Genomic DNA, 18,147 nt, shown 5'->3' on the forward strand with positions numbered 1-18,147 from the left:
TAAATATATCAATGTCACCTAATCCTCAAAAAAAGCCTGTGAATTAGGTATTATTACTAATACTCATTGTAGAGATGAGGAAAGTCAAGCACAGAGCTGTCAAGTTGGTCACAGAATCAACAGTGACGCAACCAGCATTCAAACCCAGGCAGCCCAACACCGGAGCCTGAACCCCAAGCCACCGTGACCTTCAAGACGGCAGAGTGCCCCGGGGGAGCACCTAACTATTCTGGGGGAGCCAACAAGGGCTCTGCAAGAGAGGCGACCTCTGGACCCAGTGCTGAGAAGGCCTATATGGGAAGAGGGAAGCAAACACGCACAAAAAGAAGAAAATGAAGGAGCGAGTCTTGTTCAGGGAACAGAAAGAAGTTAATGTGGCTGCTCATGGGGCTAAGAGTTAAGTCTGGAAAAGGCAGTTGAATACATGGCTGTGGAGGGAGGAAAATGGCTGATTAAAACTGCCTTTTGTTGGTTTGTCTGTAAACTGTGTTTCGATTCAATGGCTGGACTGAGGGGACAGGCGGAATGAGGAAGAAAGTAAAGGTGAGGCTCACAATAGAAGGGAAATGGAAGATGAGGGGCCTCGGTTATGGTGCACACAGTTCAAATGAGGAAAACAGGGCACATTCGGTTCATATTTAACAGGAGGAACTGACAGAACTTAGGGACCAAAATGGGGGATGTGAAGGGTGGTGACGAAGGGCACTTCCAGACCGACCCCAAGGTTTCTGCATTGGTTAATATGGGTGGGGAGCCATCCCTAGGATCGGGGGAGAGTAGGGATGGGACAAAGGGGAGGTTGGGAGGGGGTAAGAGTAGATAAGGAGTTCCTTTAGGGGCAAGCTGAATGGCTAATAAGATGGATGTTGATCTTTCAACTAAGGAGGCAGAAATACAATTGAACACCCGGCGCCTCTAGAAAGGAAGTAGACACATGGCATTATCACATAGACCAGTGTGAGCCAGGAGAATGTTCGTGATGATGGAAATGTTCCATATCTGCCTTGTCCAAGATGATAGCTACACGTGGCTACTGAGCACTTAAAATGTGGCTAGTGCAACTGAGGAACAACAAAATTTGTAATTTTGTCGGACTTTAAACCATTTAAACTTAAATAGCCACAGGTGGCTAGTAGCTGCTGTATTAAAGGGCACAGATCTGGACAACAGGAGCCGCTCTCTAAGAATAAAAACACCAAAGCTGCTCATCAGAGGCTGCCGAGATTGGAAGGGACCTTAGAGTTTATCAGGTATAATTTTCTCATTTTACAAATAAGAAAACAAAGGCCCCAACAGGAGAAGTGACTTGCACAACATCACTGCAGCGAGAGAGCGGCAAGGCAGGCTAGAGCCACGGCCTTCTCTATCTGATCCAATGCCCTTTCCATTTCACAGGCTGCTTCTGTTACTGATGCAAAAAATAACTGCAATTTTATTTAAATCTGGTGTGTGGAATCGATGCGGCTCATGGGCAAAGCCAAGTAAAGATCATGTACTCCCCCTGCTGAGCGAGACATCCCAAACATCACTGGGTAAGTAGTTACATCAGATCCTTTAGTTGCAGATAACAGAACCCACTCTGGTTAGTTTTAATATGAAAGGAATTGATTAAGGAAGGATCAGCAGTTTGTACAATCTCTGAGAGAGGGTCTCAAAGCCAGGCTTGGAGGCTATGCAGTCAGGTACTGTTGTCAAATCACACCACCACTGCTCTGATGGGGATCCTACTGTGCCTGCCACTGTGCTCAGGGGAGCGGCCAGCCAGATATCTGCCTCTCCACGCTGGACGGCACTGCTGCCAGGATCACCAGAATGCATTCCACAGCCCCCTCCCTCCACATGTCATTCTCAGTAGAAGCTAAATAGAGGGGAGGAGACTCTTACGACAAAGGAAAGCAAGTTTCTGGCTTCTACCTGGTGCAGAAGCCCCACAGGTCAGAACAATCCCCAGGAATTAGGAAAAGAATTTTTTAAAAAGGCACTGGGCTTCCCTGGTGGTGCAGTGGTTAAGAATCCACCTGCCAATGCAGGGGACACGGGTTTGAGCCCTGGTCTGGGAAGATCCCTCATGCTGCTGCGGAGCAACTAAGCCCGTGCGCCACAACTACTGAGCCTGTGCTCTAGAGCCCGTGAGCCACAACTACTGAGCCCACATGCTGCAACTGCTGAAGCCCGCACGCCTAGAGCCCGTGCTCCACAAGAGAAGCCCCCGCTCTTCTTGCCACAGCTAGAGAAAGCCCGCAGGCAGCAATGAAGACCTAAAGCAGCCAAAATAAAATAAATAAATTTAAAAAAAGAAGGCAACACCACCACCACTTAACAAATGCCCTGTTGAATAAATACCCCATCTGTACTGGTTTGGACCATGGATTTTACAGCCCATCTCACTCAGCAGCATCCTTCTCTGACCCAGAGCTCTGTACACTTAAAATTATGTCTCTATATTGCAATTTTTCTCAATTAATTCACCAGGGGCTCTTTTCAATCTTTTAAAGGATACATTTATTCACCAGAACATCTATATTGATAGAAGCTATGTACGGTGGGAAGTGAATTATGCATTTCGACTCTTGGAGCGTTAAGGGTTTCTTTTCTTTTTTAATCTGGATTTTCTAATTAACAAACTCGATATAGCACAGCCATGAAGATGAACAATTCTGGAAAGTTCTTCCTCAGAAGTGGTAGCAGTAGGAAGGAAGCAAGAGTGGATCTGACAAATCTTCTAAGAACTGAAAAGTATTGTAATGTGAGGCTTAATCATCAAGGCTCTTCCATCCTAAGATTCTACAAAGGAAAGGAAAAGACTACAAATCACTCCAGGTGTTGGAGTCTGGGGGAAGAGAAATGCTGTCTTGGACAGTGACTGTGATGGGGGAAGCCAGGAAGGGGTTCAGTCTGTGACAAAAACTGAGAATGTACCAACCAAGAATATGAGGGAAGAATATACCAGCTCATTATGCAACAGCTCTCATGAGCGAACCAGATGGAGTTCTCCTCCAGGCAGCCCCAAGGTGGGGCACCAGTGCTGTACTTAGATCGAGGAGGGAGGCCTCCTGTCCTGAGGGTGGCCGACATCCAAGGGGAGCGGCACAAAGACAGGAGCACGGAACTGGACCTTCAGAGACCCCACAGTGAAGGAGCGAGAGCTCACGAGACAAGATGGTTACTTGTCCCTGTGAGAAAGCTACGAACACCACCCCAGGTGGCCTTCCCAGAGCCAAGCCACGGTCTCCAAATGCCTATTGCCAGGTTCCACCATCATTTAACTGCCTCCAGGTTCATGTCCACATGTATAATCACACCTTTTACAACACACCAAGCAAACGTAAACAGAAGGAAATTAAAGGATAGTTAGGGCTACTGTTACTCAACACAGAGTAGCTTTCACAGCAGCTGGTTGTCAAAGAAACTTCCCTGAGGAGCAAGGACAGGCCTGGGTCACCAAGCTCCAGCTCACGGTAGAGCAGCATGGTAATGGCTGAGGTTCAAAGATCACAATTTCACTAAATTCCTAGCTAAGCCTGACACAGACCCTGTTACACCCCTACTGAAAACCCTCCAATGGCTCTTACCGCATCTAAAAGAGACCCTGCTCTTCTTCATGGTCTGGCCGTCACCTCGTCCTCCAGAATCATTTTGGACTCTTGGCTCCATGCTCCACACCCTCCAGCCCCACGGGCTTCCCTCCTTCCTTTCCTCAAGGGGCTCCTTCCCATCTCAGGGCCTTGGCGCCTGCCCTTCCCTCTGCCTGAAACAGCCCAGCCTCAGATCTCCCCCAGAAGCCTCTTCCCACTCACCCTTCTCTTACCCAGGGTCACCTACCGCCTCCAAAAGGCCCCTCCTGCCCATGCTATCGAAGAGAGCTAGCTCTCCCACCTGGCTTCTCCATCACATCACGGGCATTACAGGGCTTGCTTACTTGTTTTCTCTGTCTTCACCCACACAAGGCAAGCCAAGGGAGGGCAGGGGTATAGTCTACTCGTCACTGCTTTTATCCCAGCTCCTGGAATAGTGCTTAGACCACTTAATTGGTTGCATAAATAAATGGATTAAAAGAAAAAAGGTTGACCAGGGCTCCCTGACCTGTACAGGCCTCTGCTATGGGGGTGACGGCCAGTCCTGGTGTCTGAGTGATTCCCTGGGCCCAGCACAGGGACCAACTTTCCAGAGCCCTGAAGACAAGGGGTAACACCCCAAAATAGGGACTCATTTTCCACTCTACCTTCATTGGCCGAGCAGCTGCCAAGAACAAAGGCCGCATCTCCCGATACCTGGCAAACAAATGCAGTATTGCCTCACGAATCGATTGCTTCTCTGAGGTACCTACCAGTGTATTTGGGGAGAAGCTTCGAGAACAAGTTGAGGAGAGGCTGTTCTATGAGACTGGAGAGATTCCACAAAAGGATCTGGATGTCATGAAGGAGGCAATGGTTCAGGCAGAGAAAGCGGCTGCTGAGATTACTAGGAAGCTGGAGAAACAGGAGAAGAAACGCTTGAAGAAGGAAAAGAAAATGCTGACTGCGACTGCCCTGGCGTCTTCAGAAAACAGCAGTAGGACCCCGGAGGAATGTGAGGAGACAAGTGCAAGACCCAAAAAGAAGAAGAAGCAAAAGCCCCAGGAGGCTCCTCAGGAGAATGGAGTGGAAGACCCATCTGTCTCCTCCAAACCCAAAAAAGAAATCTTTTTCCAAAGAGGAGCTGGTTAGTAGTGATCTTTAAGAGACAGCTGGCAGTGAAAGTCTTACCAAGAGGAAGAAATCTTTCCCCAAAGAGGAACCAGATAGTGACCCTGAAGAGTCAGGAAACGAGAGGGTCCCCAAGAAAAAGAGGAAATTCTCTTCCAAGGAGGAGCCTCTCAGCAGTGAACCTGAAGAGGCTGCTGCCAGCAAGAGCAGCAGCTCCAAGAAAAAGAAAAAGCTCCGAAAGCTATCCCAGGAAAATTAGAATGGACATTTCCCTAGTAGGGCATAACTTACAGAGATATTTCCCAGCCCATCCCCTATAGCCCAATAAAAATAAAAACAAATTCACAAGTCAAAAAAAAAAAAAGAAAGAAAAAAGGAGATGGTTACTAAGTCATGTTAAATTTTTGAGAAATAAAACGTATTCATTAAACATTTTTTTAAATTAATGGTGCCAAATGCACAGGCGGCCACTTCCCTACACTCTGTGTCCTTGGGTTAGTCGGACTAGAGATCCTGGTTCAGCTCTGTCACCAAGAAAAGGAACTTTCTCAGTCCACTGCTCTACTCTTGTTTTTTAATGGAATAAATATTACATTATTTTAAAATGGAGATATAACTGACATATAGCCTGTTAAAAACAAGACAATGGGCCCAATATGGAGACACTTATGCTGAGCATGGAGAAGGCCGCATCTGAGATGGACCTGAGAGAAGCAGGACTTGGATATGGGGGCAGGGTGGGCACTTCATGCACAGGGAACACATGGGCCAAGAAAGGAAGCCAGGGAATGGGGGAAAGACAGAAAGCAGCATTTAGACCCATTTGGTGGTGACCCAAAGGAGAATAATGGTGAGATGAGATGGAAAGGGAGCCTGAGACCTACTGTGGTGGACCCAGGACATGGGGGTGGGGGGATTAGTCTGGTTCTGACAGAGGAAAGAGAATCACTGACTGGTTCTGAGTAGGGAGAGACGCATCAGGTAAGTCGTCAAGGGCTCAGAAAGGGATAGTGAGCTGCCTAAAGTCACACAGGTAGGAGAGGGGACAGGACTCAAACCCTGTTACCCTGATTCCAGAGGTGAAGTGGGGTAGGGGGAAGGACAAAACTAACCCCTACTATGTCCCCACTGTTTCCAGGCACGGAGCTAAGTGTTTTGTATATAGTATTAAACCTCACTACAGCCCTATGAGGTAAGAAGCCCAAATTACTGACAAAGGTGCGTATCTTTCCTCCAGAAACAAAGGAAAGGGTGATGTGAGAGATGGTGAGGAGACAGACTCAACAGGATCTGGAAGCTGACGGGGCCCGGGAGCAACGGTGGTTGCAGTCACCTTCTCTTCAGCATCCTGCCTGCATCCTATGACCTGCCTCTGTGGGGCCCCTTTGGGATCTGGCTTTCTTCATGCACATATTCCTCGCTTTTTACTGAAAACACTTTGTTACTGGAACACCACACAGCTCATGAGCTGCTGGTCTCATATTCCACAAGTTGAATGAAAGGAAGCTTTAAAAAGAAGGCTGGGAGGCTGCAGTCCCTGCAAAGGAGAGGAGTCTGCAGTGGCCAGGGACCAAGGGGACTTGGTGGCTCCGACCCAAGTGCCACATCTCTCCTCCCACTGCCACTAAGAGGGGATCAGCAGTGCCTAATCAGGGGCAGAAATGCAGAGTTCAGGCTCCCTCAGGTGGGGGCAGCTGTTTAATCAGCTCATTTACTTTTTATACCACTATTAAAAAATTATCTACGTAAACAAACAAAAGTTGACTTCTGTGTTATAGTCACACAATAACAAATTCAAAATCCTATGTAACAAATCAGGTATTTGGCCTCTGGGTTATCACCTCTGTGTGTGCTGAAATATAGATACATATTGGTTTTATCTTCCCTCCTTTTATATTTGTCCATAAAAATATACATAGGGCTTCCCTGGTGGCGCAGTGGTTGGGAGTCCACCTGTCTATGCAGGGGACACGGGTTGGTGCCCCGGTCCAGGAAGATCCCACATGCCGCGGAGCAGCTGGGCCCGTGAGCCATGGCCGCTGAGCCTGCGCGTCCGGAGCCTGTGCTCCTCAATGGGAGAGGCCACAACAGTGAGAGGCCCGCAAACTGCATGCATGCATGCATGCATGCATGCATAAATATATATATATATATATATATATACACACACACACACACACACACATAATGGTTTCAAGTAGGTATTTAAGTTGTTTCTAAGCTACTAAATGCCCACATTCTTCCTCAATGTCTCCGCTTCCAGAGCAGCTCAGAGCCTAAACAGGTCTCAACTGTCCTGAGGAGACACAGGAAAGAGAGAGGCTTATCCCCAGCACTCTTCCTTCTCCTTCTCAGGAGGACGCCTTCAGCCCGAAATGAATCTCGCTTTTGACTACTAGACTTCTTAAAGATGCAAGGCAGACTCTTTTGAACATTTTGGACAACACACAATCCAAGACATATTTCAAATGACTTCTTTATCAGCACCGTTAACTATAGCAAATGTGGTGGTGAACTTCAGGGTGCTCAGAATAGAGGTGGAGAAAAACTACCCTGTGATTCATGAAGCTTCTGTTCTGTTGTGGGGCTGGTTTTGTCACTAAGGGAAAACCAAAAACCGTTTGGCTTATTTCAGAATTCAGTGAACCATTAATTCACACATCACTGAAATGTGCTGCCCTCTGACAATTCAAAGACCCTCCAGACCATGGTGGGATCCCAGGATCAACCTCCAGAAGAAGAGCAAAAGACACTGCAGAAGTGAGCAGCTGGCCCATTCTACCTTCTCTCTCACCAGAACAAAATCACGCTTCAAAAGGGCACAGCTGTGCTGTTTCATGGATACATTAGCATTTGTACAGGATTGAATCTGCACTATACTGAACATTCTCTAAGCAGAATCTGTTTGCTTATGCAAAGGAATTTATCTTCTGATGAGTGTATTAACTCCAGAGAGCTTCTCAAATAGCTTTAGGGCCATGCCTGAGGCTCACTGCCTTTTTCTGTTTGCCTAAGAAGTACCCATGGCATCACTGCCACACTGCACTTCTGCTGGTCCTGACAGGATATCAAAACAGTCTCCTAAGGACAAAAGTAATGGCTCTGATGCACTCACACATGGACTTTAGAATAAAAAGGGAAAGTGATGGTAAAGAAAATTTATTTTGCTTTTTTTTTTTTGGCTGTGCCATGAGGCTTGTGGGACCTTAGTTCCCCAACCACGGATTGAACCCAGGCCCACGGCAGTGAAAGCACCAAGACTTAACCACTGGACCACCAAGGAATTCCTGCTATTTTTTTTAAGTTAGATTCTTATTTGAAATATTTGAAATGGATTAAATAGGTAAATATAAACAATACAGAAAATAAAACGAAAACACAGGTGAATATTTTCCTGTTTTTTACATGCATAAGCGTAGGAGCAACTGTTTAAAAAAAAAAAACACTGACAAATTTTATCTTTCAGACAATATGTAAGAGGGATGTCTCCAGGTTTTCTTTTAAAAGTCACGAGAGCATCCTGTATTACTTAAACTGATTCCCCAACCTGAGGAACTTAGAAGGGGGCAGGGAGGTAGGTACAAAGCAATTATAATATACCTTTCATAAAAGGGGTAGGGCTGGCTACAATTCTGGGTAAAAAGAAATATGCCTCGGTCAGCAAGAATCAAACCGAACATCATTAGTCAATTCTACTTTCTTGACAAAACTTAACTAAGCTAAATTTAAACAAGCCATCCTGTTATCTAAAATCAAAGAGCTGGTTTCTTCTGTAATCTCTTTTCCTAGATTGGTCACTTTTTTCCTTTTTCTTTTGTAGCATCACATTAAGAATTCCAGCCAATACTCTTCTTCTGAGGCTATTTCTTAAGTGAGTTGTGATTACTGTTTCCTGAAAGTCTTCCCTTTGGTTTCTATCAGATGCAGGACTGAACACACTGAGTTTTCCCACAGTCATCATAAAACGCCAATACCAAAAATGCTCACATTTCATTAAACGTGACAGCGCCTTCCTGCCCCATAGCTCAGTGAAGCACTCCAACAACTTAAAAGGAAACATGTCCCTCCCTGCAGTTGCGCAGGCTGAGATCACAGATAGGGCTCTTGCCTTTGTGGAAACTGATGTAATCCTAGAGAAGTCGACATTGCTTCCATCAACGTAAAAGATGCAGCTGATTAATTTCAGGCATGCTGCAGCTTCTTTCCTTCCAAACGCTAAGCATTCAATACAGTGTGACAACCCAGAGTACATGGTAAGAGTTTACTGTAGCCAATAAATGCAGTTAATTTAAAAAAAAAAAAAAAACTATGCCAATTTCTCCAACATCTCCTCTTTTACAAAGGGAAATATATTTTCTTCTCCCGGCCATCACAGAACAAGAAGGGTCCCACAAGTACGACCCCACATTCTTCCAACCTCTAAGGTGCTCTCCAGCGGTATACTTCCAAGAAAGCACCATTGCCCACTGGAGTCACTAAGTCACCATTCACTGCTTTGCTTCTTCGTTCTCCCGGCAATCGTGTGCTGCTTCTCTCCACCCAACTGAAAACACTTTCTCTAAGTCTAAAGGGCACTTAAGACCTTCTGGTGGCTAAATACAAGAGCTCCTCCAATTAAAAAGAAAAAAAAAAAATCCCCACTCAAACCACCTCCTCCACCAGCTGCCATGCCTTTCTTTCCTCCCTATCACAGCTTAACTTCTTAAAGGAGTTGTGGCTGCCATTCCCTCACCTCCCACTTTCATTGTGCCCACACCCTTCTTCAACCCCACTGGCTTCTGGGGTTGACATGCAGATGAAACAGTTCTCACTAAGGTGCCCAAAGATCAACAGGGCTCAGTCCCCACCAGGCATGACCTCCCAAACTGGGAGCAGAAAGAACCCATTTTCTAAAGACAGCTGCAAACAAAGGGGTTTGCACCCCATCCTGGGATTACTAAGAGATGGAGAACTGACTGCTCCCCCAACCACCTCCCTACCCCACGCCCTGCCCCACCCTATCCCCAAGCTGGTAAGAGGACCGAGGAAGAGACTCCTTCGAGCCCCTAGGTTCCTGGCTTAATGGAGAATGCTGCTGTATGTTGGGGGAGGGGATGAAGAGACTTCATCCAGAGACTGGGCATGCCTGCAAGAAGGGGAGACTTTTACTCCCACAGTGGATAACAGTGGGCACGTTGATCTGTCCTGCCCCTACCAGAGTAAAAGAAAGGAAAACTGCAGGAAGATAGCAGGGCAGAAAGAAGCCCCATTTCTGCTTGGTTCACAAAACAACCGATTAAGGTGACTAGTTGAGCATCTTACTAGCACGCACCCATAAGGGCCTCCTGCCAGGGCCAGGGCATCCCAGTATCTGTTCCAGTTACATTAGAGGCACTTAACCCTTCCCTCTGCCTCCTCCACACCCAACATAGGAAACATGGTTGGAGCCCAGAAGGACAGGGAGGAGGGGTCCCAGAGGCAGACCACCCTCCTCCTCACTTCAAGTTGCTCAAACCACAAGGCTGGCAAGAGATGAGCTCAGGGAAAGCTTTAAATCAAATGTCTATTTTCCTCACCGTGGTATTCCCAAGATGGAACCAAGGAAGTGGCACATGGTAGGCTTAATAATTATCTGTTGAATAAATGAACAGCTTCTTCTTAATCCTCTCACCCTCTGTGTCCTTTCTGCCTCATTTCATTCATTTACTCATTCAGTCACTTCTACACAAATGTTTGTTTTCTTGTTTGTTTGTTCTTTTTAACATCTTTATTGGAGTATAATTGCTTTACAATGGTGTGTTAGTTTTTGCTTTATAACAAAGTGAATCAGTCATACATACACATATGTTCCCATATCTCTTCCCTCTTGCATCTCCCTCCCTCCCACCCTCCCTATCCCACCCCTCTAGGTAGTCACAAAGCACCGAGCTGATCTCCCTGTGCCATGTGGCTGCTTCCCACTAGCTATCTATTTTACGTTTGGTAGTGTATATATGTCTATGCCACTCTCTCACTTTGTCCCAGCTTACCCTTCCCCCTCCCCGTGTCCTCAAGTCCATTCTCTAGTAGGTCTGTGTCTTTATTCCCGTCTTGCCCCTAGGCTCTTCATGACCTTTTTTTTTTTTTTAGATTCCATATATATGTGTTAGTATACGGTATTTGTTTTTCTCTTTCTGACTTACTTCACTCTGTATGACAGACTCTAGGTCCATCCACCTCACTACAAATAACTCAATTTCATTTCTTTTTACGGCTGAGTAATATTCCATTGTATATATGTACCACATCTTCTTTATCCATTCATCCAATGATGGACACTTAGGTTGTTTCCATCTCCGGGCTATTGTAAATAGAGCTGCAGTGAACATTGTGGTACATGACTCTTTTTGAATTATGGTTTTCTCTGGGTATATGCCCAGTAGTGGGATTGCTGGGTCATATGGTAGTTCTATTTTTTGTTTTTTAAGGAACCTCCATACTGTTTTCCATAGTGGCTGTATCAATTTACATTCCCATACACAAATGTTTGTTGAAGGTTGATTCCATACAGTTTAATTATAGGAAGATGACTGAGGTGTGTTCCCTGCCCTCAAGAAAGTTACTAGAGAAAGTAAGAAAAGTACAAACTTGCAGTTACCACAGCAATTATGTGAACAGTAGCACAGGAGTAATATAAAGTACCAAAGACATTAACTCAAAAAATCCAAACAACTCCCTGAAGTACACCCAGACAGTTTTTCTGATCAGTTTAGATATAGAATTCTCATGCCTGCCTTTCCCATGACCATTGGCCCTTTAAGCCTCCTACTAAAATACATTTACCCTTGATGTGTCAAGGGTAACTATTTACACACAGCCTTCTGTGTGTGATATCCTGGAGAAAGCCAGGATAATCCAGATTCCTTGGGTCTGGGGTAGGCCAAGGAGATTTCCATGCACAGTCTTGCATAAAGACCTAGAGAAAGGACAAGGTATGTATGGCCTTGCTCAGAACACCACCATATGCAATCTGTCACAGAGGAAATGCTGCTGGTATAGGATCAAGGTGATGCCAAAGATGTACATGTCCCCTCAGACAGCATCTTAACCACAGGGAGATGGCCATGAATTGTGGAGAACTGAACTACTATAACATCTACCCAGAAATCACATGTGATTTACAATACTGTTTATTAGTGGACTCAGAATTAATTAGCATTTAGAGCTACATATTTGCAGAAAGTAAATCATACTACATGATGTCTGGTTTCCTTGTGATCTTAGCTTATAGTCCCTCAGCAACCATTATTGCTCCCCACATATATTTTTGATAGGTGTTTTTAATGACCATTTTCTACCATTATTAGAATAATAAATACATGCTCAGTATAATAAAAAATCTAAAAAGTATAGCAAAGTTTATAGCAGGAAAAATATCGTGCATATTATTACCAACACTGTTAATCTTCTGGCATATTTCCATTTAACCTCTGTTTGATTTAACAGCTATTTGGAATTAATATGCCCCAGAAGCCAACTCTGGTAAAAATCACCAATATACTAGGATATAAACTGCCATCTGTAATCTCTTTCAATTATGAACAAGATTGTATCTTCATGATTGTGAAACAACTAGTAGATTCAGTTTAAAAAGCTTAGGGGCTTCCCTGGTGGCACAGTGGTTGAGAGTCCGCTTGCTGATGCAAGGGACATGGGTTCGTGCCCCGGTCTGGGAAGATCCCACGTGCCGCTGAGTGGCTGGGCCCGTGAGCCATGGCCGCTGAGCCTGCGCATCCGGAGCCTGTGCTCTGCAACGGAGAGGCCCGCGTATCGCAAAAAAAAAAAAAAAGCTTAAATTCAATGGAGGGAAAACTGATCAAGAGCGTTGTTTAATGTATGAATGCAAGCTGGCTCTCTCCACTTTCCTTTTTTAAATAAATTTATTTATTTATTTCATTATTTATTTTTGGCAGCATTGGGTCTTTGTTGCTGCTCACGGGCTTTCTCTAGTTGCGGCGAGCAGGGGCTACCCGCAGCATGTGGGATCTTCCCGGACCAGGGATCGAACCCGTGTCCCCTGCATTGGCAGGCGAATTCTTAACCACTGCACCACCAGGAAAGTCCCCTCTTCACTCTTCTATTTGTCTTTCTAGCAGCCCAATAGTTGGGTAACTATCATTTCAGATACAAACCCCTTTAAAAGTAAATTCCTTTGATTGTTTAAAAAGGATATTCTTGTGTGATTCTGTGAGGCACAAAAAACAGTGCTAGTGTGTTTTCTTGTCAAATATATGGTTGCCATTATTCATCAAGATATTTCACAAGGATTTTATTTTCATCTCAGTATTCCATAATAGACACGCTATTCCAATGATACCTAAAATAAAAACTATTGGCTTACCTAACTAAGAAATCATGCAGTCCAACGTCAAAATACCTGTTGAAGGGAGACAAAGACAAGCATATCAATAGAAGATATTCACAGCAGTGGTGGACTTGACCAAAAATATATCATTTACATTTGGAACATGGTGAATATATGGATTACTCCATGACAGTGGTTCTCGAAGTATGACCCCTGGAGCAGCCACAGCAGCATTCCCTGGGCAAATTCTCAGTCCCCACCCTCACACACTGATTCAGAAATTCTGGGGATGAGGCCCAGCAGTTAGATTTAACAAGCCCGCCAGATGATTCTGATGCAGAGACACTGCTTCATGAGAGCAAAAGTATCTCAGCAAGCCTAAACTCTCTCTCTCTAGAAACAGAAGCCAGAAAAGTGAACCTCATCACTTTTCCAAAAGGGGAGTCATTTTATAACACTAGTTGTCTCTGATGTTCACTTACTCAAAAATAAATGAAATTATGATTTAAAAGCATGAATCCACACTGGCCAGAGGGAAGAAGAGGCGTGGGGAAAGGTCAGCTCTGTTCTTCCATCTCCTCCTGGCCATAGTCCCTGGAGCTTTTCGCAGGAGAGAAAGACCCACCCATATCCGGGTCCACTCTAGCAGGGAAGGGAGAAGGCAGTTCCACGCACTCGCTGGTGAGCCTGCATTGTGCTTGGGCGTCACACCAGCATCCAGAAGGCCCTGGACGGTAGTGGACCCCTTCAGTCACAGCCTCCCTCTGACACCACCAGACTGGCTCAGTCCATATGAGTGGGACTGCCTTGGTTGCCCTAATGAGCACGCTTGTTCCCCCTAAACCTCTGCCCGCTTAGCTGGTGTCCTTCTCTCACCTTTGGGTCTGGCCGTGAGTAAAAAGACTGGGTAGCCCGAGTCATGATGGTGCTGCCCACCAGGTATAATCACTACTCCTAACACCTGGATGGTGGTGGTTATGTGCCACCCACTGGACTGGCCTCCCCAGTTAGCAAGCAGCTTGGGGAAAGCCCGAGGGACTTTTGTTCCTAGAGACAGTGAGCAGTGGACTCAGAAATTGCCCCTAGAGTGAGGTCCAACTGCCCAGGCAGGCCCTGACTGTCCCTAGCATCAGGGTCCACCCTAGCCCTTTCCCTGGAACATCTCAGCCTACTTGGCACCCCACCATCCCTGACATATAGCAGGTGATTATAGATATTAAGTAATATTCCTTGTGGGATACCTTTAAATGACAAGACTCTTTCATGCGCTCAAGCATCTGTTTATAGATTATAGACACAGGGTAGATGAGAATAAAGAAACAAAGCCAAAATACGAGGTACCTCATTTATTATATCACTTACCTGAAATAGTTATATAATTCAGGGAAACTCAAAGTCAAGGTATTGTGCATAAATTCCATCTACTCATAAGCCTCTGAACAGAGCTCTAGAGGGAGATATACCTGCAGGGATAGCTGATTTGTTTCAGCTGATTTTACATTGACCTGGATAAGGTCAATTCCTATAATCATATTTAACACAGATTAAAAAAAAAAAAAGAAACCAAAACAGAAATGATCTCTCCTCTCAACCAAAACATTGCTACGTTGCTCAGCCACATAAGTAAAACCTTCATATGACAGACAGCAATTGTATGTTTGCCAGAACAGCAATATGGGCGGTAGAAGTATGTATGGATTAAAAGAAAGATTTCAGTCTTTTCAGTCTTTTCAATTACACCAGCAACAGACTCTGTTACAGGAATCAGAGGATGAAACAGACATGAAAGGAATCACAGAGACCCTCAGTGCAGAGGTGCGGTAGGGGAAGAAGACCCTGAAGCAATAATGAAAAACCTAATAATATTCATAGAAATTGTTATTCATTTAGCATCTAGAAGGTGGCAACTACTCTGTTCAGTACTCACACACGTACGTGGTTGCCGGAGAGGTAGGTACTGGCATCCCCATTTATCGGTGAAGGAACTAGAGTGCAGAGGCTAAGTAACTGGCACAGAGCTCACAGCTAGGAGAGGACAGGGCTGGGAGTCAAACTAAGCCCTGACAGCCACGAATTACGTGCTCCTCCCACTAAAAGCACAGGCTCTCACTGCCCCTCATTATTACTAATTGAAAACGGCTGTTGATTTTAAATCAGCGCTTCCTTTCCACCTCCACCTGACCTCTGCTTCCCCCAAAGTGGCTGCCCTGTTCCGGGCAAGCCCACCAGCTTCGCTCCCTCTAGCACACCGGCTCTGCAGGCACCACCTACCTCCTCGGGTCTTAGAGTCAGCCAGGCTCTGGAAAGTTGTGTCGATTCTCTGGGCTCCAGCTTCCCCACTGGGAAAAATGGAGATCCCTTACTCGTAGGGAGGTTATGCGAATTAAGCGAGAAAATAGAGATACGGGGCTTAGCACAGTGCTTGGTCCACCACGAGTACTCAATAAATAGTAGTCTCCTTTCCTCCAGTTTTTAAGAGTTGTTTTAACGGCAGCCCCATTCCCAATAACTCAGCGGGAGAAGCAAGCCACATTAAAAAGAAGGACATAAGTTGTCTTACAATGCAGCCCAGAAAGGGAGGCCACTTAATCCAGGGCACGGGCAGGGCCTGAGCCCTGGAGAAGGCGGCAGCAGGGCCGGAACTCTGAGGGGCGAGCACCAAGCTCGGGGCATAGGCAGGCGAGCCGGAGGATCAGTGTCCCACAGAGAGCCTTGAAGCTGAGTGTGGGGGTGAGGGCTGGGGGCACGGGGAGCCTCACCCTGCCTGCCCCGCTCCTGACCAGCATCTCATACTGGCACACCAATACACACCAGTGTACACCCAGCTTCACCTGCAGCTATGGCGGCCCTAAAAGTAAGGGTCTAAATGTATGGAAGTGAGGGACTGTGACACAGGTTGTGTTTCAGACTATTTCTTCTAATACATGTGTGATTGGTGGCAGATGGAATTTGAGGCTGGGACAAGTGGAGGACTTTCAGCATCCTTGTGACAGTCAAGCTTATTAGGATGGAGAATGGTATAAAGAAGGGGTCCCCGACCTTTTTGGCACCAAGGACCAGTTTCGTGGAAGACAATTTTCCCACGGACCGGAGGGCAGGCGAGGGGGCAGGATGGTTCAGGCGGTAATGCGAGCGATGTGGAGAGGCAGGTGAAGCTTCGCTCGCCCGCCAGCCGCTCACCTCCTGCTGTGCGGCCGGGCTCCTAACAGGCCATGGGCTGCTACTGGCCCGAGGCCCAGGGGTTGGGGACCCCTGCTATAAAGGGTTAATAATTACCTGGAAACAAGTAGAATGGAGATGGTCAAGGTGAGGGTGGGATGGGGATTTGCATCAGAAAACGTGACAGGAAAAATGTAAGAGGACAAAAACAGAACTATTTCATAGGTAAACATATCTTATCCTTTGCTGCATTAATTCATCTGATATTCATCCATTCAACAGATATTCCATCTGGGCCTTCTATGGGCCAGGCATTGGTCTAGTCCTGAGGATGCAGGGGAGGGTAACATAACAAGGCACCTACTTCTCATGGCACTCACATTCTAGGTGGAAGAGGTAAACAACAAATAAGCACTTATATACAGAAGATAACATCAGAGGGCAGAGAATGCACACACAGTGACAGCACAGAGGGACAGGCCATACAGGCACTCCCGGAAGGCCTCTCTGAGGTGGTGACATTTGGGTTGAGATCTGTATGGTCAGAAAGAGCCAGCTATGCAAAGATCAGAGGATCTAGTGTTCCAGGCAGTAGGACATCCAGAGAAAGGGCCCAGGTTGGGAAGGAATGGGGCAGGTGAGAGATGGAGAAAGAAGGCCAGCGTGACTGGAGAATGGTGAGCGAGGGGAGCCGGGGACAGCAGAGGTTGGGAGAGGGGGGCAGGGACCAGATCTGAAAGGACTGTGCAAGCATGATAAGGAGTTTGGGTTTTAATTTAACACTGATAGGAACAGAGGAGTGGTATTTTTTCCTTTATTTAAATTTCATTCTTCCAGCGGTAGAGCTGTGGCATGCTTTGGTTTGCATATTAAAAAGAACACTCTGGGTGTCCTGAAGAGAATGGATGGTCAGAGAAGCAGCAGGGCAGGGAGACCACTTAAACAGCCACTGCAGTCCAGGTGAGAGATGATGGGGGCTCAGCCCCCAGATGGAAATACCGGAAACAAGAGAGGAGAGACAGGGACGGATTCCAGCAGGATTTTGTGTAGAGTCAAAAAGACTTGTTGACAGACTCATGCAGGGTGGAGCAAATAAAGGGAAGGGAAACATAACCTGCAAAATAGGTGTGAGCGCCTCTTATCACTCAATTTCAAACCAAGCAGCCTCAAAGTCTTGGCTTCTTAGGGAACTACCACCTCAATAGTGCTTGGTGACCCACATGAAGATTAAGGGAATGAGGATGGCCCGGTGATTAGTTACACTTAAAAATGGCCCACGTTGTGAGAGCTGTAAGTCACAGCAATATTTTTTTCTTTTTTTTTTTGTATTAATTTATTGTGGTGAAGTATACATCACATAAAATTTACCATTTTAACCATTTTTAAGTGTATAGTTCAGTGGCATTAAGTACATTCACATTGTTGTAAAACCATCACCACCATCCATCTCCAGAACTTCATCTTCCTCAAGTGACACTCTGGGTTTCCTCTATACCATGGAAAAGCTGAATTGGGCTCCTTCCAAAGGGTTCGGGGTGGGGTCTCCCCTGTGGGGCTTTGTCTTTAATTTCAAAACACAAGCAAACCAGTGAACTCTAGAAATATGTTCTCCTTGGTTTTCCTGGATAGATGGAAAAGGTGCCTTAAGGGAGCTAGAGTAGGAAGAGAATACTATTTTTTTTTTAGATTTGTATGCCAGGCACTGCTAGGCAATCTGTGTATTCTTTCTTTTAATCCTCACAACCACCTTGCAAAATAGGCCCCTATTTCATAAAGCTGCACGGCCTTATCCCCAGCCACCTAGCTGGCAAATTGCTAAGTCAAGACCTAGCTCAGAGCACCAGATGCCAAAGTCTGTGTTTTTCCCTTCATGCATTTAGCTACTGACCCATTTAACAAATATTTACCTTGTGCCTACAATGTGCCAGGTGGTGGGGATTCAGTAATGCATGGCACATAACCCCCCGCTTCAAGGAGAGC

General features: G+C 45.9%; 1 protein-coding gene across 2 annotated transcripts in view; it reads right to left on the reverse strand.

The window, feature by feature from the left end:
- The window catches only part of HHAT (hedgehog acyltransferase), a 364,249-nt gene that overhangs the window by 141,548 nt on the left and 204,554 nt on the right, over window positions 1–18,147 (reverse strand). For both annotated transcript variants that reach the window (XM_082612886.1, XM_082612885.1), the window contains exon 9: window positions 13,045–13,080. In XM_082612886.1, the coding sequence (XP_082469012.1) occupies window positions 13,045–13,080 (36 nt within the window). The remainder of the gene's footprint in view (window positions 1–13,044; window positions 13,081–18,147) is intronic.

The sequence above is a fragment of the Mesoplodon mirus genome, assembly GCF_964341445.2.
Source record: "Mesoplodon mirus genome assembly, chromosome: 3".
Taxonomy (NCBI): Eukaryota; Metazoa; Chordata; class Mammalia; order Artiodactyla; family Ziphiidae; genus Mesoplodon; species Mesoplodon mirus.